The following is a 24,182-nucleotide window of genomic DNA, read 5'->3' on the forward strand; positions in this document are numbered from 1 at the left end:
CCAAGCGACATAGTCCCTCCACAGTGTCCTGGGTCGTCCCCGGGGCCTCCTCCCAGTGGGACATGCCCGAACACCTCCGGGAGGCATCCTAACCAGATGCCCGAACCACCTCAACTGGCTCCTCTCAACACAGAGGAGCAGCGGCTCGACACCGAGTCCTTCCTTGACGACCGAGCTCCTCACCCTATCTAAGGGAGAGCACAGACACCCTGCGGAGGAAACTCATTTCGGCCGCTTGTATCCACTTCAAATTAAATGTTTTATTTTTGTGTGCACTTAACCCTTTAGGTGCCAGTGTGTTTTCAAATGAATCCTGCATTTTCATATCACTGTTTCAAAATGTAGCTTGGAAATGGTTTGTGATAAAGGAGTACTGTAAAAGTTTCTTGATGTTATATTGCTACTTTGGCAACGTGTTATTGAAAATTTAGGAATAATTATACTTTAACATAAAAAAAAATTAAGACACTAGAATTAGTATTAAGTGTTTCGACATGTGCTGTGTTGTATTCACCATTATTGAAACATATAAATGAATAAACACAAATTGCAATAATGTATTTTCTTTTTTCAGGAAAAATTCAAATCGGTTCCTGACCATCAAGAAAAAGAATCTCCTTGACAATCGTAGGTTCACCATGCCCCTGACGCTCTCCCAAACCTCTTTAAACGCCATCTGCAGCCATCTTCAGAGGTTTCCTATCACCAGTCAGGAACGTGAAGATCTTCAAGCCTGCCACAAAAGCAAGCTTTGTGTTGCTACACAACCTGGTGTGTTTGTGTTTAGAAGTTCTTATACAAAAGAACTTTTGATACAAAAAGTAGTTTACTTACAGTAGTAGTCGTGCAAACAATCAGCTTATTAAGTCAGATTTCGACAATGTGACCATTTCAAACAATTAGCTTATTAAGTCACATTTCGACAATTTGACCATTTTGTTTTGTTTTCCATCAGAGAACAGCTTTGACATGAACAGACCAAGGGGGCGCCTGGAGAGTGGCATTCCCTGGGTACCCCCGAGGAGAAAGGCGTCGGAGTTTGACAGTTTTCGACATGCACTCCCTGTGCATGAGCACGAGGAAGAGATAATCAGACTGATTCGAGAGAACAAGGTGGTCCTGATCTTAGGAGAGACCGGATCTGGAAAAACAACCCAGGTGAAAGATTAATTGCAAAATCAATACCAATGTTATTGTCTGAAATTTACAAATACTTCTCAGTGGATATAGAGTAAAGGGCCTCCTTGAGCTTTCAGTACAGTATTCATTTGTATATACTGTATATATTTTTTCAGTGCCACTTTATGTGAATTCCAGTATTCTATCCTATATAAGGGGTACACTTATTCACTGGCTTTTTTTCAGTATTCTCATTTATTTGGTAAATATGTTTGCTCAGATTCCACAATTTCTGTTGGACGACTGCAGCAAGAAAGGAGAAAGCTGCAGAATTTTCTGTACTCAACCCAGACGCCTGGCTGCTATCACTGTTGCTGAGAGAGTTGCAGCTGAGAGGGGAGAGACAATTGGCAAGACGGTTGGCTATCATATTCGACTAGAAAGCAGGTAAAACCTTTATCAATCAGAACTCCCTACTTGAAGTATAGATATACAGTTAGTGACGTTCGATGCTACTTTTTTAGACCGATGCCAGTGCGAGTACTCAACTTTTAAGAAGTCATGAATACCGAGTATTGGTACTACTAGTGCTTTTGAAACACAAAATTTCTCGCTAAAAAATCCATTTTCCATAGACGTTTTTCCTCACACGGGTCGCGGGCTTGCTGGTGCCTATCGCAGCTGAGCAGTAAGCAGGGGACACCCTGAACTGGTTGCCAGCCAATTACAGGGCACAGAGGGATGAACAACCATTCATGTACCCAGTCACACTTAGGGACAATTTAGTTTGTCCAATACACCTTCCATGCATGCTTTTGGAGTGTCGGAGGAAGCCGGAGAGAACCCAAGTGAGCTCGGGGAGAACATCTCCACACAGGAAGGCCCGAGCCAGCTGGAATTGAACTCTGGTCCCTTAACTGTGAGGTGGACGTGACAACCACTGCTCCACCGAGCCGCCCTCCCTAAAAACATTGACATAATTTCAAAGAGAGACATCATTTCAAAGAGACACTTACTTTAGTGCTCAACCTTGCAACTACTTCAACCACAAATGCGGTCAACTTTATAGTGTGCACTGGTGAAAGTTGAATCTGGTCAGACGACAGGAAATTGTTTAATGAGTATAAGTGTACTGTACATGGAAGTGACAACATTCATGTACAGTATTTGTTTATATGATGTGAAAAAAGATATGCCAAGTAAGACAACATCATATTGACAAAATAAATTCACTAAATACAACGATAGATGCCACTCCAATAGCCGGAATGAGCCCTTATTTTAAAGCTGGCCTTTGCAGCTGTACGGAGAAACTAGCTTAACTCATCCTCTCGACTATTTTAATCGTTTATCACATCACATAGATTAGCTGCCATTTAATAATAAATAAATTTAAAAATTCAACTTTCATTGTATGATAAGCCATAAGTTTCTAGTGTTAGCGCTAGCAGCTAACTATGTGGTGCATTCATTTCACAATGCAGTCCAACATTTCAAACTCAGAATAAAAGTCCATTTATGCTTTCAATGTTAATATCTGCCAATATCTAAACAATGTGTTCCCTCTATTATGGCTGACATCTATCAAGGATAATGATTGGGGGTGAAATCACTTGGGACGAGATGGGACGAGATTCCACACATTGAGAGCTAGTGAGATTAAAACTCCACTGTGTCCCTGCACAGCATGAGATCTTTTTATTTATTTATTTATTTATGGGGGGGCAGGAGAAAAACACAGCACAATGCACTACATGGTATTAAAACACACCGCCAAATGTTCTGAGAAAGCCAGACAATGCTTCGAAATAAACCTGACCATACCAAATAATGTATACCACGAGCGCTTTGAAACACTTACTTTGAAGAATTTCCCGGAAGCATTTCTTAACGATGGTGACAACTCTTTCTACCTGACAAACTGTAGATTGTAGAGAATTATTGTCACATGTGTAGCTGTCCCTCCCTCCCAGAGTTAGTTGCAACTCTCAACATTAATAACACAATGATGTTCTGGAATCACAAGCAGTTGCCAATTCAGGGCACTAAAAAATTAACATAATGTTGTATGGTGCTGGTTGCCAGCATTTAGGGCAACATCTCGCAGAAATGAGTCAATACAGTATCTAACAGAGCTCGAGTGCCCCAAAAAGACAGTTTAATAGAGTAGATGTACATCTAAACTGCACATTTTGATGCTGATATGCTGATATGCTGACATCGTTGCTGTTGCTACTATTCAATTTTGAACATACCAGGCTGAGTCAAAAGTGTCAATTTTGAACATACCAGGCTGAGTCAAAAGTGTCATCTTGTGAGTCTTGTAATTTTGTCTCATTGAAAAAAAAGTATGGGGTGAGAGCTTTCTAAGATCTCAGTTCAAATTTTAAAAAGTTTAGATAAAATTTGGTCATTTGTTATTAAATGGAAATTTGTTATTTGTTCTTGAGTGTTTAGGATTATTTTTCACCCACAACAATATATTTTATTTTTATCTGAACTCCAAATCAATAGAAGCAGCCTGACAGGAGAAAAACAGGATGCAGTTATTACTTTCTTATCACCTCTGTGGCCATACTTTGATTTTCCAGTTGAAAAACTTAACAGTAAAATACTGGTAAAAATATTGGCTTATCATGTAAAGATTACAAATTGTTCTCATTTAGGGTTTTAACACCTCTTTAAGGGAGACTAATTTGAATGGGCTTCATTTTGTAGTAAATGTTATAAAAATGATTATTTATTTTATTCTTTACTTTAATTAATTGACATTAATGACTCGAATGAATGTAGGAATTTTTTTTTAAGTAGTGTAAACATAAGTTGCTACTGTCAATGGACCATACATAACTACTGTAGGTAAAATATAAAAGTGCCCCATTATTCTTCTTGATGTAATTTAGCTTTTATAAATTATTAGAAAACCCACCTCTACTTTAGATATTTCCAGTTATTAATGTTTAACTTGACTTAATGCTTAACTTAACATTTGACTTTTAATATACAGGGTTTCTCCAAAGACCCTGTTGACTTTCTGTACCACTGGAGTTTTACTCAGGACCCTAATGGCTGGAGATGTCAGTTTAGCATCTGCCACACATATCATTGTGGTAAGCATTAACTCTACAGTGGATTACTATCCAAATGTGTTTATGTCATCACAATTTGTAATTAAGTGTTTCTGTTCACATGATTTGGTAGCTCCCAGAAAATAAATCTGACATCCTAACTTGGCTTACTGTGTTTTCTAAGGATGAGGTGCATGAACGTGATGGTCTCACTGACTTTTTGCTCACAAAGATGCGTCAAGTACTCGAGGAAATACCTACAATTAAACTCATTCTCTCCAGCGCTTCTCTGGATGTTGACTTGTTCCTCAAGTACTTTGGCGCTTGGTCCTGTCCTGTTGTTCATCGTAAGTTATTTTAAAGTTTTTTGTTTTGTTTTAAGTCTAAGATGAAATAATGATCACTTTTTAATCCTAGTGCAAGGGTCAAAATGAATGTTTCACATCGGTGTTCACGATGTAAATTTTTTACTTTGCGTCTTAGATGAATACATGGAATGGAGTCAAGCGCCTGCTGAGAGTCCCAAAGGTTTTTTAAATGACATTTAATTTGTGTTCAAGAGTGCCAGGTTTCATTAGACTTAATAGGTCATAAACAAATGCCATGGTTCATACCACACATAGTTCGTGGATTGCTAGGTGAAAAAAATGTGTGCATACTTGTAAATGCTGAATGTTCATTTGACATTGCACATTCACTGTCGGAGGAGGAGGAAGAACAGAAAAAGAGAGAAACTAACCTGGATCATATAATTTCTATGTATAGGAGGATTGTGTCAATTAATGGTGAAATGTGCAGGTTATTAAAAAACAGTATGCAAACTTTTTATTTTTTTCAATTTTACAATCAAACATTTATTTATTTTACCAGCATGCCAAAGAAGCCATAACAACATAAAATAACAACAACAATGCACCATGTCGGCGAAAAAAACAAAACAAAACAAAAAAACATGTATGAATGGATGTCAGTGAAATATCCTTACTTCACTTTTATTTTGAAGTCTCTGAGTGTTGGTTGGGTTCCGGTTAGCTTGATTTATCCTTGCGCACCACAAGATCCCAAATTATTGTTGTCATTATTGTACATAGCTACAAACATTAACACACTGCCATTAAAGAATCGTAGGCAATTGTTGATTAATGACACTAAGAAACTGCTTGGCAGTTACGCTGTCATTGTAAGATATGGCATAGTCTCCACTAGCGGCGAACGTTAGAAAGATACACATGGTGCATTTAAATGCAGTTTAACATTTGAAACTCAGAAAAAAGGCCATGATGCGTTAAACATGAATAATTGTAATAATATTAATAATAATGTGTGTACACGGGACTACTGTATGCCCTATTTTTGATCTTAAGATTTCAAACTTGTCGTCCTTAAACATACAGTGTGTTGTATTGAACACATTTTCACACATTATATTAATTTGTTATTCATTATTCTACAATTTGGACTTCCTTTTAAAATACACGAAGAATATAATATTTTTTTAGAATAATGAACTAGGGTTAAAGCACCACTATAACCAAATTGACTAATGAATGCTTGCTACCTTGAGTGAGTATTTTAAAGTCAACTTTCTGTGTAAATGCATTAGTAAATTGACTTTTGTCTTTGTGCATGTGCGTGTTTTAATTTGGTTGTTCTTTTTTTCTCTTAGTCAAAGGAAGACAGTTTGAGGTGAAACAATATTTTCTGGAAGACATTTTGAGGTTCATAGGTTTTAACTGTAAAGAAATGGGCAAACACCAGGACGAATCCCAGAAAAGTATGAATGTTTACTGATTTATATTTTTGCATTCATATATTGATGTTCAGCTCACTGTGAATCTCACTATTAGAGGAGGAGATGCAACACCTTTTGACAAAATGGTGCAAAATAGATGAGAAATCCACTGTTGAAGATGGACAGAATGCACATTTGGCATCCTCCGACTTATCCAGAAGCTGCAATGATCTGGAAACAGCGGACACCATGAAAACTCTGGTAATATGCTTGGAAATTAATAATATGCCTGACTAATTATGTTTAAAGTAATGATTGAAAGAAAAAAGTCTTCATACTGTCTAGTTTGTCTTCTTGTTATGAACGGTGTTGATTCAGATGACTCATGTTTCGTGTTAAGCCTTTTCAGGCTACCATGAGCCAATACAATACCTCGTGTCACAACTTAGTCAATTTGATTTTTATTTTATTTTTTTTTAAATAATTTCATCTCTGACTGTATAATTCATCATTAGAGTTGGGCCTCATTTGAATTTGGAAACTTCAGATTTTTCAAATTGATTCCAGTTCCGAACTGTTGATTCTTAAGAAATAAATATAAATACACAAATTAAGTAATAAATGACGGTAAAAATATCAATAAATGATGAAAATAATTTCAAATAAAGGAAGCAAACAAGTTCATTTTGTACTTCACTGTTGTTCAATTTCATTAAGTTTTCATTTTTGTGAACTTTATTATTAGTTACCCAAAGAGCTATTTTTTAGGAGAATAGAATAGATCCATGTTATTTGACCCAAGTCGGTCTGGAACCGCGTTAAAGTGGAAAATATCTTAAAATATCTTTTAACTGCAAGACAGCAGGGCGACATCGGCTCGACAGCTGATTGAGCGTGGCATGCACGCATTTGTTGATCAAGCCAGCGATTTTTGTGTGGGTAAATTATCCTTCAAATGTAAGCATTTTAGTCCATTTTCTTGGATGTTATCCCCTGTAAGTTGGTGTTGATGGCAATACAAGCACTCACTATCAGTCAGCTGCAGAGGATCAAAGCATTTTTGTATACGTTTCAACCCCCGACCACCGAATGTGAATGCGGTTCAATCCATTGCTAACGAATTGAGTTCGACCATCACGGATCTAGTGGTAATGTTAGCATTAAAAGTGGCTTTTCCCATCGCGGGTCTCAATCACGTTGAAGCCGTAATACATATTTCTGCTCTCTTCCTGCTAAATAGATCAACAACATAAGGAACAGCTCTTTCCCTCCTTACACTGGGACTCTCTTTGCTCTAAAGCACTTATAACTTTCTCTCACAAATGTGAATTAAATGCACTAACCAGCAAATATACAGAACAGAAAGCAAATGGTCCGTAATCAACGCAACATAAAAGTTCTGCATGTTAACTAAGTAAAATACAAAACAACTTACGCAAAGTCAAAATTAATACATGAATACATGTTACTCACATACATGTAAATGTATGAAAATACTGTAAATGTTGCAATTGTGACTAATAATGCTTCCAATATACTTGCAGGTACAGAGACTGGCACACGTTTCATTTTTGCCATTCCTCTAGACCAGGGGTCGGCAACCCAAAATGTTGAAAGAGCCATATTGAACCAAAAAAAAACAAACAAAAAACAAATATGTCTGGAGCCGCAAAAAAATAAAAGCCATGTAATGAAGGCAACACATGCTGTATGTATCTATAATAGCTATATTAGCCTACTATCAAAATGATTAACTACGAATACATAATGAGGCTTCATGATTAAATGTTTATTTTTCCTGCAGTGCATCCTGACACACCACATGACTACTCTGCTGTGCGATGCCGCCTCAAATTTGACTAAATTACAATATTAATGAATTATGTTTCATTGCTTTGACAAATTAAATAAAGCGGATTTTAGAAGATTTTACTCATGAGGATTCGAAAAAAACAAAATGGAACGTGCATAAGGTGGCCCTTATCTGGGCAATAGTGTGCAATAAAACGTAGCCTGCATCTATAAAAATAAAACATCAGCCACATACCTGCATAAACGCGCAGTCTGTTCAATATCGATCACATCACTGGCAGTTGAGTATGCTGGCGCTGAATTAATGCCCTTGATTTGTCGATGGGTGTTGCCTGCCGTTTTAATCTTTCTTTCCTTCACTGTCTTGGCGGAAAGAGGCGTCTTTTTTTTTTTGTATTATCCCGGTTTTGTTTATGAAGTCCTTAAATTGGTGTTCTGATATGTTAATGAATGACTCCATGTAGTCAGCAACTGTAAACGGTTTGCCACGTTTTATTATCTCCCGGGTTGCAACGAAACTTGCAGCAGTCGTGGAGTTGGAGATGCAATCCACTTCTTAAATATATTTTTGCGTTCCTCTAATTTCTGCAGATGTAATGCAATCGCACTTTTTCTCTCATTGCCAACTGGGTACTCGGCTGTAAATGTAGAACACCTTCCTTGAAAATGTCGTTCCACATTGCTATTTTTGTTATTTGACAACTTCTCGCTACAGAGCAAACATTCAGGCAATCCTTCTTCATTGGCAACGAATGCAAAAGATTCGGTCCAAGAAATTTTGAATCGTCTGTTCTCCTCAATTATTTTTCTCTTTTCCCCTTTGGGATCCATGGCTCATGGCCGCTGGCTTGTTTACTACGGCCACTTGCCTAGCATCCCGCCCTGCTAACAGAAATGCCTGTCTCAGGTTTTGACGTAATTCTTCGGTGACAGAAATGTTGAAATGTAATATTTATTTTACACATTTTTACAGCATTGGAAAATGTTAAGAATGTTTTTGTCATGTTTGTTCCCCTACAGAAACCACATTAAAATGAAAAAAATATTTTTCTCCCCCATCTTTTTCCATTTTCAATCATTTTTGAAAAAGCTCCAGGGAGCGACTAGGACACCGCTAAAGAGCCGCATGCGGCTCGAGAGCCGCGGGTTGCCGACCCCTGCTCTAGACTTGGCATCTCACTTAAAAAAGTTTTTTTTTTTTTTATGTCTTGTTTGTCATAAATATACTGAGAAATATTAATATTTTTATTGTTCTTTTTTTCTGTAAGAAGGCGTGCTCCTTACAAATCCAAACATTGTAAATGTTAAAAAAAAACTATGAGACAATGTCTACCTTTTGTCATTCTGTTTTGCAAAACAGAAGTAGTTATGTGGATTTTCTTTTACATCTATAGGTTGAAACAGATATTATTTAGAATAGAATTGCTTTGAATCTTTTTTTTTTTAATTGAAAATTGATTCTGAATTAGACCCCCCAAACATCCAGATCAAACTGCAAAACTGCCAAAGATTCCCATCCCTTGAGTTGACACTAATTTTGCTGGGGGTAAATGCTGCAGAATGAAGTTGATTGGGGACTCTCAATACTTGGCAGCATATTATTGCAGTCCCCACTTACCATTTTGTATTTGCCATCCTTGCTATTCAGTACCAGTTGGTGACTGACTTTTTATAGGAACAGCAGGAGAGCACAAATAAGCTAAGTGGAGAGCAGAAATTGATGTCCACAAATATTATTTAGATCTAATAGATGTAGGTATTATTAATTGGAGCAAGTACATTACTGAATAAATGACAATGTTTTTTATTAAAGGATGGACTCATAAATGGATCAGCATAGAATGAGAAGAGGGAAACATCAAATATATTAGATCATATTTAGGTAATAAGATTATTACACCTTTTACTATATTGTATAATTTCTTTTTCTTCTGTGAGGCCCATTGAGACCTGTGGTGATTTGGGGCTGTACAAATAAATTTTATTTGTTTTTATTTGATATACTGTTTTTTGTTTTTCTTTTTAGAAAATGAGCATCACTGAAATATCTACATCTATGGACTTTAATTTGTAAATGATTCCTTTTTTGTTTTTCTTATATTACAGAATTTAGAAGGCACAGAGCAGTTGGAGCCATGGCTCCAGAAAGAAATGGATACCTGCATAGCTAACATTTTTATGGGCGACAATGAGGAATATGTTGTTCAGCTGTTCAACCTAATTTTCCATGAAAATGTTAATGGTATGTCTTTGAGTTCTGATTGAACATTTATTTATTAATAAATTAATAAATTTATTAATAATTTATTCATTAATATTCTGTTGGCAGTGTCCAGGTGGGTTCCAAAGTTAATTCATATATTATTGAGGGAGAGTCTGTTCAATTCAACTCTTGTTTAGAAATGGGAAGATTGCTTTCTATATTAGATTACCATACACAAAGTAAAATTCAGTATTTCATGATTGTCTAAAATTCAAATAAAAATCATTATTTCACAATATTAGAATATCATAACAATTGTAAACAATGTAGATTCCCTTTAGCTAATTAACGTGAAACACCTACAGAGGTCTTCCTCAGCTTTTAAATGGTCTCAATTTGGTTTATGAGATTCTGTGGGTGGAACCTGAAGGTTCTCACAAAGCCAAAACTACCAATGGATGATTATAATAGCCATCGAGCAACAGAATACTTGATTGACGAGCTACTGTAACTCATCTGACTCATCAAACTCATCTGCCTTAAACTCAATTGAAACCCGAGCAAAATACTGATGGCATATTATTTCAATAGACTTGATTTTTTTGTTTTTTTTCTTTGATGAGTGTATTTCTGTAATAAGCAAACCTGAAAGGGATGAAGACTTGAAACACTTCACTGTGTGTGGTGAACTATTAAAACATCATGCATGTATAAGGAAAGTGTTGGGCACTGTACATATTTTCCCATTGAATTTGACCAGTTTTTTTTATTTTTCTTTGTGTCGATTTCCCTAGTTGACTATATGCACAGCGAAACAGGGGCCACACCTTTGATGGTGACAGCAGGTCGAGGTTTCGTCACTCAAATGGAGCAATTGCTTAACATGGGGGCGGACTTCAACCTGAAGGCTTCAAATGGATGGTATGTTTTCTTCATTGACTTTTTTGCACTGTTGCCAGAACAACTGAAACGTAAACTGTTTTCACAGTAATTTACCAGTACGTTAAAATTGTACAAAGAAACTGCTTTATTTAAAGGACTGCCTTGGACTTTGCTGAACACTTCAAGCAGGTAGATGCTGTTGATCTTCTTCAGTCTTCAATGTGAGTATGATGTTGTCTAGGGAATGCACTTCTACAATTGCAGCTTATATCAATTTTATGGTTATATACTATATATACCTCATTGTAACAATAGCGGGTGGTCACTTATTTATGACAAAATAATTACAAACCCAATTCAATGAAATTCGGATGTGTAGGGTCATTAATAAAAACAGCACAATGATTAGCAAATTCTTTTTCAGTCTTTGTCCAATTGAATACACTACAAAGACAAAATATGTTAAAACTTATCAACTTTAATTTTTTACAAATATTAGCTCATTTAGAAGCTGATGCCTGAACCAAAGGTGAGATAGGGAGCAAAAAAGACAAGGTTAAGGAATGGTCATCAGGCATCTTTTTGGAACATCCTACAGGTGAACAGGCTATGCAAGGAATTTGGGGATTTCAGCATCAACGGTCCATAGTATCATCAAAAGTTTAAGAGATTCTGAAGAAATGACTGCATGTAAACTACAAGGCCAAAAATCAACTTTAAATGCCTTTTACATTCGATATCACTGTTAAAAGCATATGTGCTCTGGAACACTTTTTACAAACACAGGAAAACAAATCAGGACTCTCGCTGTAAAAACCAATGAGAACCATAGCTAATTGTCAATTGAAAAGATGATTCAAATGTATTTTACTATTTTTATTAGATTTTTTTACCTCTATTTATCATTAGTAAATGTATCCTTGCTGTTTCAAATTAGGAATCATACGGTGTTTATTACATAGTCACTGGGGTGGGTCACAATCCTCTCTTTCGGAACCACTGCCTTGGGACACACATAGGCAGAAGTGGGCAACTGCAGTTCAGAAGTGTGCCCTGTATGATTTTAAATGTTTATTCCTATATAAGGATGTTATTCCTCGTCATTTGTGTTTTTGTTGCCAATTAGTTGAACGTGTCATCATTTAACTCATTTATGTTCAGAGCATAAGCAAATAGAAAAACACTTTAAATGCATTGGGCAGCACACATGTGTAAGATGAGTTGTTTTGACAAAAGCTATCACGTATAGGACACTGCTGCAATACAATATTTGTGGTTGCGATGTCAAATGCAGAAATAATAAACTATAAGTCTTTTGTCAAGAACCATTTTTTTCGGAAGGCTACTCGTTCGAGTAATAAAGTTGAGTAGTCACAGATTGATACCAAGTACCAAAACCACCAGTAATTCACTTTTGATAAGAGAGCAGGTAAAATTCCATTTACTACATATACTCAACATATACATATAGTTAGGGATGTTGATTGCCACTTTTTTTTTCATACCAACCTAATCTTAATTTCTTGAGTAGTCACCAGTACCGAAACCTTTTTTGAGAGAAAAAAAATTCCCTGACTAAACACTGACAGATAATTTGAAAGAAATGAAATTCATTTCAACGTAGCTTTTTCCTTAAAATTTCATGAAATTAATGGCAATTTACTATTGTTCCAATTTGAAGTTTTTAGTTTGTGGTTGTAAAAACTGCTCCAAGAGAGCAGCTGATACTAGTACTAGCTGCAATCGTGATTACTGATACCTTGAAACAAGGCCAAGTATCAGCCCGGTGCATAAACTTGGTCTTATTTGCCTATACTTATGTATATAAATAAAACAATCTATTTTATAATTAATGTGAAACATCTCTATCAGTTTAATTCAGGCAAAGTATTGAAGTCAATATTGTATTCGGATATCTACTCTAAATCACACATACAGAAATAAACATGTTCTCACAGGTGTCTTTGTTTGTGCAGTGCCATTAAAACGATGACAGACCAGATTGAGTCCCCTCTAGTTCAGTGTGCCAGTGCTGAGCAGCGCACCGAAGACCAGGACCTGCTCAAATTGTACCACCACAACTTTGATGATGAGTTTGTAGACTTAGATCTCATTATGGACCTGTTGCACAAGATCTGCTCAACCACATGTGATGGTGTGTTTCTCTGAAAATTGTTAAAGCCCTAAATAATAATTGTAAATTCTGGCTTATCACATTACAGAGAACAAGTTATATTTTACCTCCACATTCTGCACAATTGTTTTCTCAATACCTTTTATGATTTGTCTTTTGCATATAAAAAGTCTTTTTTTTTTTAAACACAAGAATCTCTACCCTCATCTTCACAGAATGCTTTTATATTAGTATGCAAAAAGGGGAGACATTGGTTTGTAAAGGGTTAGATCATCATTATTATTATTATTATTTTTACCTGGTATTATACCACTTTCAAGAAACATTGTACGGTACTTCCTAACCCCCTAAATTTTATTGTATTTATTTGTCTTAGGTGCAGTGCTAATTTTTCTACCTGGTTATGATGACATTGTGTCACTCCGAGACCGTGTCCTCTACTATGACAAGAGATTTTCTGCCTTTTCCTCAAGGTAAAGTATAAAAGAATTTGGTTAAGCGCTTCAAAAACAGCTCAGTAAATTGTTGTAGTAATGAAAGGTCACATGTTTTATGTTGAGATACTTAAACGGAAAAAAACACTAAACTGTTTGTGGGTACAAATAAAGATATTTAGAGTCAAGTAGATTTTTCATTTCATACACTGATGTATTTATTCAAATGTAGCATATTTCTCTGAGAAAAAAAAAAAAAGAAATCTGAACTCTAAGGTATATTGGTAAGCCTAGAGTTTTAGAATTCCAAATGTTTTGGAACCCATTTCATCAAACACTGTTGATTTAGCTTAGGTAACTCTGCTGGCACGTTTGATTCCCAGGTTCTGCGTTATATCCTTAAAATGACATAATAGAACCTAAGAAAATTTCTTGTGATTGATTATCCCAGCCTTCAGGCACTCTGATGCCATTTTTAGTCAGTATCAAGTGGCAAAATGGCATCAAGTGGCAAAATGGCTTATTATTTGGGGGGGGGTACTGGTTCGTGGATCAACTGGTACCTGGCTGCGTGGGCTGCACCCGAAATAATGTTTTGGAAATGATTTAGTTTAACAGTTCATACATTTTTGCTTGATCTTTGTTTTTTTATTTTGCCGCTGCTTCTGGCCGCTGTTGATATTACATACATAGTGAGAAGGATGATGTGGTTTTTAGAGTAACCAGCAGCAGCAGTCCCCCCGGTCTGCAATTTAAATCTAAAGCGTTGACCGGTCCTTGGTGGTAAAAAGGTTGGAGACTGCTGATCTAGAACATATTGTAAACATATTTTTGGACATGGCTTCCCCTTTAACTCAGACATAAGGTTAATCATTGGAATTTTTTTTGAGACTTATGTTTGACCTCCTTGATCAGGAAAGAGCAAGGTTGGGACAAAAATAGCCTGTTTATCACTGTATGACATGTGTACCTTCTTGGCTCTACGTATTATTTGTCTCAGGTACCAGGTGTTCACTCTTCATTCGGACATGCCAAGCATTGAACAGAAAAAAGCCATGAAATCATCACCACCAAATGTTAGAAAAATTGTAAGTATTTGTTTCCATATTAACATGCTAGAATCTACGGTATTTTTCTCAAGAAAATCATCACGGTTACTGGATTTTCTATTGAACTTAAAAAAATGGAGACATGCTCTACATATTGTGTGTCGAATGGCCTTCAGTCAGCCAAAATATAGATACATTGTATATTATTTATTTCGCTGCACCCTCTGCCCCCATTCAGATTCTTTCTACTAACATTGCTGAGACAAGCATAACCATCAATGATGTTGTTTTTGTGATCGATTCTGGAAGAGTCAAGGAGGTATGAACGTTCTACAAAATATTTACAAAGAACCATTGTTTATCAATAGACAAAATGCTGTACCTGCAAACAAAATGTCTCCTCTTTTGCAGAAATCATTTGATACTATCAGTCGCATCTCAATGTTAAAGACAGTCTGGATTTCAAAGGCCAGTGCTCTTCAGCGAAGAGGAAGGTAAAGAAATATTCAGATTTTGTTTTAGCAATCATGATTCTAGTGGTGATCAAGTGGAATCAAATATTTCTTCTCCCCAGATTGTACAAATCGAATTCTAATGAGTTGAGACAATATGTTAAACACACCTAAAATACAATACAATGATTTGAAAATCATATTTTTACATTTTCATTTAATCTTTTTTTTTTTTTTTTTTATCTAGGAAAAGGTTCCACAGACAAGCAACTGACCCATTATGCATAGTAGCACAGTGACTACACAGGCATTAAATACAACCAAGTAGAAAATATGCACCAATTAAATGACAAATGCATTTTACCAACATTATTGATTTTGAAATGTTTTTAAAGTGGCAGTCAGAAGTATTTAATAACTTCTAGTGACATCCACAGATTTTGAAGTATGCGCACTACGGTATCTCAAGGAGACCATAATTTTCAAGCCTATGAACCATTTCTTTAGAGAGAGAAATTTACAATCTGCCACTGATTTCAGTGGGCAATAGTGCGGAATCCACAAAAGTTGGGCAAATGTTAGAGATCGACGGATATGTGTTTTACAGGGTTAATATGATTATCGTTCCCAATTTTTAAAGCCGATATTTATTTCACAAAATCAAGACATTTTTATAGCCGTAAAATAGCCACTGAACATGTCTTGCAAATATTTGTATTCTGTTTTTAAGTTTAAAAACAACATTCCAATTTCCTTTCAATTGCTTTTATATTTTTTTCACCTAAATTTGAAATAGCCAAGTCCATTAATTCACTGATAATACATTTTTGACTAAATTGAATAAGGAATTGAAATTTGAGCATGTCCACAGAGCGGGGCGCTGTCGACCAGGGATCTGCTTCCATCTTTTCAGTCACCTAAGGTTCAACAATATGCAAGAGTATCAGGTTCCACAGCTGCTACGGATGCCTCTGCAGGTAGTTACAGTTTCAGTTTTAATGTCATTGTGTATGTTTGGAGCCTTTTGGATGCACAGAAGTTCCATAAATACTGTGTTTTAGGAATTATGTCTGCAGACCAAATTGTTGACTCCCTCTCCAGTATCTGAATTCTTGTCTAAGGCTCCACAACCCCCTACTGCACATGCTGTAAGAAGTGCTTTGCAGATGCTCAAGGTAAGAAAAACAGACCAATAATGATTACTTAACAATCCAGCACACACATCTTCAGTATTTTTTTCAACTACGTCTTTTTCATCAGACAATAGATGCTATGAACCAGAATGAAGACCTAACTGATCTTGGCTTCCATTTGGCTGATCTCCCTGTTGAGCCTCATCTGGGAAAGATGGTGCTATGTGCTGTGGTCCTGAGGTGTCTGGATCCCATTTTGACTATTGTCTGTACATTAGGTTATCGGGATCCCTTTGTTCTTCCTGTCCAGGGCTCTCAGAAGAGAGCGGCTCTTCAATGCCGTAAACATTTCTCTTCTAACACCTTCAGTGATCACATGGCCATGCTGAGAGTTTTCCAGGTATTTTTATTTAACTTTTTTTCTCAATTGAGTTACAAATATCTGATTCATGTACGATAGACATTTCAAAAAGTTAATTGTAAGTTAATTGTGTGACTGATTATTAACTCTTTTGAAACTTCCTGTTCAGAGCATCCCTCAGCAAATACTGTGTTTTATAATTTATTAGAGATGCATTACATTTTTGGCCAGTGAAAATTTTGGTTAGTAAAACTGTTTTCAGCCAAAAGACAATTAAAACCAAAACAACGTCCAAAAAAGGATGATGTGATGAAGCAAAAACCTCAGCCAGAAAGCATCTGTGTGACTTTCACATGAGCACACAGGATAAAGAGAGGGGTGCTGCTTGACAGGCAACAATTGGATTGCATTTCAGTTGGTCGAGAAAAGAGAGCACTTCTGAGCTTCCATTTCTTTCCTTGGACTAAGGGCGAACCATAAAAAAGAAGATCTACTAAGGAAGATGCAAAATCACATCATATATCAATGTTTTTGCGATAGCCCTTAAAAATAAACGCACCAAAACATACATGGATGACAATGCAATAGCCATTGGAGGCTTTTATTTTTAATTTGGCTTTCATAGCTGTGTTAGTATAGTGACTAGCTTGAGTTATCTGGCTCTGCTTTTTTTGCCATCATAAGTATGTGGTGCATTCAAACGCAATAGGACACCGGGCAGTTTTCTGTACATTTAACGCAACACAGTAGTCAGTCACATGATGCTTGTAACAATCACTTTTCCAACAATCAGTCATGTTGATTACATTTTGCAATTTTTTTCTATGCACAGTGACCTCATCTAATCAAGACCCAATACTGTCATCTATTTTAATACTTTTAAGTACTTTTTCCAACTTAATCATCAAATCAGAAGAGCTGAGCAATCGGTGGCCAAAGCGACGAGTCACTGATGTAATGCCCAACTGAAGCAGGTTTTTGACGGGGTCATTACAGACAGGCCTGCTCATTTGAGCTGTCATGAGGCTTCACATCATAAAGCCCTCGCCAAAAGAGTGGAAGCATTCAGCAAAGGCGGTGTTCTGCCAGCAACAGATTGCCACAGATTGCCCAGCTATGCAAAACAGATCTTGGAGACTTTATGAATTCCTTTAAAAAAAAAAAAAAAAGAAAGAAAAAAAAGTTGTTGACAATTTCCGTAGCTGGTGCTCCTAATTTGGGTTCCTGTTGATGTCATTTCAAATTGTGATGCTAAGAGAGATATGGGAGTCATGTTTTCATTTTTTTTTCTTTAACACATCTTTTTCTAATTTTTTTTTTTGTGATAGCAGGACAGTCAATGTATACTACTTTATATTTGTCAGGCATGGCAGAAGGCTCACAGTGAGGGCTTGGAGAGGTCCTTTTGCGAAAAGAACTTTTTGTCCAACGCCACAATGGAGATGATTCTTGGCATGAGAACACAGCTCCTGGGACAGCTTCGGGCAACTGGTTTGTTCTAATGATTTTCATTTCCACTAAAATGCGTAAATGCTCCTCAGCTCATTCTTGGCTTTTCTTCTTATAGGTATTCTGAAATATTTGAATGCAATTTATTTGCCCAAATTCTCCTTTCATAATTATTATTTTGTTCCAGGCTTTGTGAGAGCTCATGGGAATGGCGATGTACGTGACATGAACATCAACTCAGAAAACTGGGCAGTGGTGAAGGCAGCCCTGGTTGCTGGCATGTACCCAAACCTGCTTCACATTAACCCTGAGACAAACCTGCCCTCTAGTAATAAGGAGAAGAAAGTTAATTTTCATCCTACATCCACGTTGAGTCAGTCCCAGACCAAGGAGGTATGGAGATTAAGTTATTCTTTTGGAATACATTTTTATTTTCGGTGTTAATTTTCGATGGTAATCTTCTGGAAGACCAAAAATTCTAGTAGACACCTGTAATGCTTGTAGTTAATCAACCACAACTTTAGACTGAATTAGGGTCAAATGACCACAAATGGAGGTTGTGTGAATAACCAAACAAAACTGCAGATATCCAAACGTTATGCGATTTTTACCTCTCTATAAGTACATTAGATGAAGAACAAAAATGAAATCACCGATATTTTACTTTATTAGAATTTCATCACTTTGTTTGCAATATCTAATCAAATAACTAGGCCTCCGTCCGCCATTCTAGTGGTTGGAATGTCAGTGAATCAAACTAAAAAAAAAAAAAACCTGTCTATGTTATATACCCATTGGTATCTGAATTTAAAACGAGCAGGAAAGTTGTGTTGCATGGCAACCAACGACTGTAAAGAGCTTCAGCAGCTCGACAAAAGAGCACTGCTATCTAGGGGATGTCTATCTTTTAAAGTTATTTAAAGTAATTGACCTATTTGTGACTCTCATGAAGATAAGCAATTAAGATCGTGAATGAATGCATGCATGCCACTCTTTTGTTGTGGGCAGTTCTTACAACAAGTCATCTGTATATCTTGGGTGTTTACGTCATATGAACCTACAATATTCAAATTGTGACAACCATAAATCCACAACTTTTGTTAAAATGTACCGACCCAAAAAAGTGTTCAACCAAATCCTGTCTGTTCTGTTTTCATTTACATTTTACAAAACATCCAAATTTCATTTCAATTAGGGTTTGTAGTACTGTAAATAAAACACCTTTTTTATTCTCTCCAGGATAGTGCTTCTAAACTATCACAGGCCCTTCCCACAGACTGGTTGGTTTATGATGAAATGAGCAGAGGCCACAGGATTGCCAGTGTTCGTTATTGTACTGTGGTGACAGCCATCACTGTGGCCATATTTGCAGGTGGCTCTGGACATCTCAGCTCTGTCCTGCTTGAGGCTCCTGTTCAGAAAGGTACTTTTAACTCGCTTAACTTAAAGAAATACAGTACACATGTACCTTAATTCAAAAACACAGATAAATGCGCTGTTTGTACCTACATTTTCTGCAACATTCACTAAATCCACCCTGAACTGGCTGCCAGCCAATTGCAGAGCACACAGAGGCAAACAACCGTTCTGTTCACCCAATGACACCTAAGGACAATTTGGTGTGTCCGATACACCAGGCAAGCATGTTTCTGGAGTGTAGGAGGAAGCCGGAGTGCCCAGAGAACCCACGCCGGTTCAGTTCATACAAACTTAACATAGGTTTGTATTGCCTGCCATATATACACAGTGGGCCCCCGTGTTACAACATTAATCCGTTCCGCGGTTGGGGTCGTAAGGCGAATTGGTCGTATGACAGGCAATCCAAACCTATGCTAAATAGCTAATGCGTTTAGAACCCCAGGTAAAAACATCAAAATTGTACATACATATTAAAAATTGGTACCAAAATAGTATAGTAAGTGCTACGTATATATAATATACATGTACACAATCAGAAAACATCATAAATAAAACCAGCATTGTAGTCACGCATTGCATGGAAGCAGACGGCAATAGTAAATAAGTGCAATTACATGTGTACAGTGTGTGTGTGTGTGTGTGTATATATATATATATATATATATATATATATATATATATATATATATATATATATATATATATATTAACTACTCTACATATGACATTCAAACTCTTGAATCTTGAACCACTGATGTAACAGTCCATTTTGGTAGAAAAGTCTAGTTTTGGCACATTTAAATTTCAACAGTTCACATAGTCTACTAATCCATTATTTTCATACATTTTGATTACAATTTTTACATTTTAGAGATTGCATTTGCAGAAATTCAAATGGGCTTCTCCGTTAAATTAATATTTTTGTCAATAAATCCAGAGTTTTCTCTGTGACAAAAGCCTGCTTTGTAAATCTTTTTGCCAAACGTTTACCTTTTAATACTTTTTAATACTTTAATACTATTCTTACTTCCAGTGTTCATTTTATTTTAAAAATGATTAAAAAAAAAAAACTTCTGTTAAGGTGCTCATTAAGGCATACAACGTGCAAGGAAAAAAACAAATCTTACCAGTTTTGATAGATTTGGATGGTTTTAAATAAGTTACTTAAAATTGCGATATAATGCCAATGTGGTTATCGACCCATCCCTACTCTTCACAGTTGAATATTGTATACAGTGGGCCCCCGGTTTACGAGGGCTGGGATCGTAACGCGAGTTCGCCGTATGGCGGGCAATCCAAGCTATGTTAACTCATGAATGGCTGTAAAACTCCAGGTAAAAATATAAAAACTGTATATACATATTAACAAATGGTATCAGAATAATATAGTAAGTATAAAATGCACAATAAATAGTTATTTTCAGCACTCAGACGCAATCCAGTCCATAGCATGTCGCCATTTTGATAGTGAAGCAGACCATTATCTTAGGGTATCGTGACGCAGACCAATAGCAGACCAGCATCTGAGTGACGCGTTGCAGCGTAGGCAGTTTGACTGAACCAGAAAATAAGAGCAATTACCTAAAAACGCCTGAAGATGGAGACAAAACAAAACAAAAACATCCAACCTCTAGGTTCATGACAGTTGTTTTTGACGTAAAGCGGGAAAAATACCATAAAGAGGGGACGAACAAATGTCTCAGATCACGTCGTAAGCTGAAAAAAACGTAAGGCAGGGATGTTGAACACCAGGGGTCCACTGTATTGTTATAATATTTATTTTACTTCATACCTTTGACATCTTCAGTAAGTTATTTATCATACATTCCTTTCTTGTTTTGCATGGAATAATAATATTGACTGTTTAAAGAAAAGCATGTTCTGATCTCTAAATCAGGTTTTTGGCACACTTTTAACTGTCTAGGGTCACATGAACATTTTTTCAAAGTTAAACAAGTCTGCATATTTGTTGTCCATCTATTTCATTGACAAGTTGTTCTCCAGTAAGATTTATTTAGTTCAATTTGTATTTGACTCTAAAGATGCTGCCTCTTTGCCATTATGTTCCATCCTTCAGAGAGTCCAGTGGATGACATGAGTGACAGTGAGACGGAGGCCACCGTCACTGAGTTACAAATTGATGATTGGCTCATCTTCCAGACAAATCGCGAGGTGTGGAAAAGTACTTTGTTTTACAAATATTTGTTAGAAATTAATTTTTTTTAAATTACAAAAAAAAAAAAAAAACCTTTTCAGAGGTTTTTGTAACTTCAAAATGTTAAAAACAATAGATAAATAAATAATAACAAATAAAAGCATTCATAGCCTTTTACCAAGAAAGGTTAAAGTAAATTTCAGGCCCATTTGGTACCCATTCGTAATTGGAGTCCAATTGTGGTAAAAATCAGTCAATTGTCTTATTATTGGCCGAAAGAGGACAATGCATGTCAGAGTACAAACTAAGGTAGTATTTTTTCGAGTCATGACTTTAGGAGAAGGTATAGAACAAGGTCTGCTGCTTTGTCGGTTAATGCGCACAGTGACTTACATTACAGTAAAACTCTACAACGAAACCTGCGTGTGCAAAAAAAAAATCCCGAACTGTGCAAATAAATCCATGCATTAAAGCCTTTCCCCTTTTCTTACTTCCTCACAAAACGAAAAAAAAACCCTGTTGCATAATACGAAATGTTTTTTCAGCATTTGCATTGCACTGAAATTCACCACGGCGAAAACTAGCCTGCAGCGAGAGTCTAACTTGGTTTATGCTTGACGCGCCGGCACGCGTTTTGCACCACATTATACCCTCATTGGCTTTCCCCCCGCTGTCAGGCAATATTCACCCATACTCTAGGTGGCGGTAATTGGACTCTACAGCATACAAACAACACTCCTCTATAACAGGGGTAGAGAATCCTAGTCGACTCAAAGATCTAAACAAACTTCTCATCCCCAACATGGTGCTCGCCAGGAGTTGTTTACGGTATTTAGATCACGGTACTGTATTCCTTTTGAGACAAATCGTAAAGGATTTTTTACCAGCGAACTGAACTCCCAAAAGCAATCGTTCATCCGCCATGTTGTCCGTCGTAAAAAAAAAAAAAAAAAAAATCAGAAAGTTACACGTTGCGGAAAATCTGTTCTGCGTGGACTGCGTGGAGGGGTGTAGTTGCCTAAATAACGTCATTTGACACGCAGATTTTGCGGAAGCGTCAAGCTTAAACTAAGTTAAACACCTGAAGACAAGATATAAGTAATAAAGATGAACAATGGATGAAGCAAAGTAAAAGACATTATGCAAGAAATTGATGTAAGTATGAAAATGAATGCATATTGTAGATTTGGCATTTTCTTTCTTTTTTTCATTAACTTCAGTCAGATTGTAGATTGCACAACACATTTTTTTGTTTACATCTGAGACATAGATTTGATATGGTTAAAAATCCCCTTTTGTGAAAAATTTAAGTACCGATAGCTGTGACATTGTTCCTCTCGCAGTTCATGATTTGTTTTCCTCGCTGTCAGTTTCAACCAATACTATTTTATCATTGTCTTAATAACTATACTGGAATGAACAGCCATGCACTCAGCCAGTACTTTTCATAGTTGTTTGTGTCCTCAATAAAATGAACATTTATGAATAGTTATGACTAAAGAACATGTCAATTAAACTATTGTAAATTTGATAGTTTTTCCTAAATGGTTAACTTTGAATGATTCTTTGAAGTAAGCATGCTAGGCGTTTTTTCATTCATTACCTCCAGGCTGTATTATGAGTATGACTTTGCAATATGCTTTCAGTCAGCAGAACTGCTGTTTGACCTAAGGAGCAAGTGGCAAAATCTTTTCAAGAGAATTTGTGCTCTGTCAAAACCTTGTTCTCAACAAGATGAAATGACCATTGAAGTCCTAGTTTCTGTAAGTCACTTTTTTTTTTTAATAAACACTTGTCGAGTTTTTTTCTTGTAACACTTGTTGTCCAATTTCCCCTGAGCTTGTCCATACACACCCTTGTCTGAGCAGATGCCTACATTTTACATGTACATGTGAAAAAATACTTTGTCTATTATTAGTGTTGCAAAACTGCACTGCATAAAACCTTATCCCATACTGTTTCCCAACAATATTGGTCATAGTTCTCTGTGTAGTCTAATAATAATAATAATGCTGCAGAGAAAAACATTACATGTCCTATCCCCTGTCAATACCATCTAAGTAGGGCTGCACGATTATGACCAAAAATATTAATCATGATATGACCATATTATGGTCAATATTGAAATCACAATTATTCAACATGTATGGTCAAACATGTATCTGTAGTGCTTCAAGGCTTCAAGGCTTGATACTTACAAATAATAATAAACTAAAATAAATAAATAAGATAAAAATTAAAACAAATTCACAAGACATGGCAAAAACTTGGCAAACAGGCCAACACAGCTAACTTACTTGCTGAGTGCAAACCAATGAAAAAAAAAAAGACAGTGAGTTATAATGCTATTGAGAGTTTAGAGTTATTATTTGAGTTATTATTGCCATTACTTCAGTATTACTTGATTGTGATTGCACTGGAGTAAAATTTCCCTGATATAAATGTTGCACTGTTCTACTTTGCTGTTAAAATGTCATTTTCTGTCATTTCAAACCAAACTTATGACATTTTTCGGATATTTCAAAATGGGTTTCAATTGACATCTAGTACAGTATATATTAGGAGTCAGGTGAGAAACTATATGCTATTTCACACAGGCAAATAATTTATTAAGGTGAGCAAAGCTGAGGCTTTTGTCATTCAAACGTGGGAAACATTGCCCCCTGGTGGTAGGATGAGATGTGCCACATTTTCCGCACTATAAGGCTCACCTAAAAGCCTTATTTTTTTTAAAAAGCTGATGGTGCGCCTTATAATCCGGTGCACCTTATATATGGATC

At 36.3% G+C, this 24,182-nt stretch overlaps 1 protein-coding gene across 4 annotated transcripts in view; it reads left to right on the forward strand.

Moving 5' to 3' along the window:
* ythdc2 (YTH domain containing 2) overlaps window positions 1-24,182 on the forward strand; it is a 32,455-nt gene that overhangs the window by 1,913 nt on the left and 6,360 nt on the right. For 2 of the 4 annotated variants that reach the window (XM_088435798.1, XM_088435799.1), the window contains exons 4-26: window positions 575-771; window positions 956-1,158; window positions 1,400-1,566; window positions 4,127-4,229; window positions 4,372-4,534; window positions 5,854-5,961; window positions 6,035-6,180; window positions 9,838-9,973; window positions 10,729-10,855; window positions 10,972-11,037; window positions 12,793-12,971; window positions 13,327-13,423; window positions 14,385-14,472; window positions 14,672-14,752; window positions 14,845-14,927; window positions 15,757-15,862; window positions 15,947-16,060; window positions 16,146-16,418; window positions 17,744-17,870; window positions 18,016-18,221; window positions 19,068-19,251; window positions 21,325-21,419; window positions 23,049-23,165. In XM_088435798.1, coding sequence (XP_088291924.1) covers window positions 575-771; window positions 956-1,158; window positions 1,400-1,566; window positions 4,127-4,229; window positions 4,372-4,534; window positions 5,854-5,961; window positions 6,035-6,180; window positions 9,838-9,973; window positions 10,729-10,855; window positions 10,972-11,037; window positions 12,793-12,971; window positions 13,327-13,423; window positions 14,385-14,472; window positions 14,672-14,752; window positions 14,845-14,927; window positions 15,757-15,862; window positions 15,947-16,060; window positions 16,146-16,418; window positions 17,744-17,870; window positions 18,016-18,221; window positions 19,068-19,251; window positions 21,325-21,419; window positions 23,049-23,165 — 3,166 coding nt within the window. The remainder of the gene's footprint in view (window positions 1-574; window positions 772-955; window positions 1,159-1,399; window positions 1,567-4,126; window positions 4,230-4,371; window positions 4,535-5,853; window positions 5,962-6,034; window positions 6,181-9,837; window positions 9,974-10,728; window positions 10,856-10,971; window positions 11,038-12,792; window positions 12,972-13,326; window positions 13,424-14,384; window positions 14,473-14,671; window positions 14,753-14,844; window positions 14,928-15,756; window positions 15,863-15,946; window positions 16,061-16,145; window positions 16,419-17,743; window positions 17,871-18,015; window positions 18,222-19,067; window positions 19,252-21,324; window positions 21,420-23,048; window positions 23,166-24,182) is intronic. The other 2 variants (XM_088435800.1, XM_088435801.1) reach the window with 2 other exon arrangements.

This window comes from Hippichthys cyanospilos, chromosome 15, assembly GCF_059441005.1.
Source record: "Hippichthys cyanospilos isolate Australia breed blue-spotted pipefish chromosome 15, RoL_Hcya_1.0, whole genome shotgun sequence".
NCBI classification, from domain to species: Eukaryota; Metazoa; Chordata; class Actinopteri; order Syngnathiformes; family Syngnathidae; genus Hippichthys; species Hippichthys cyanospilos.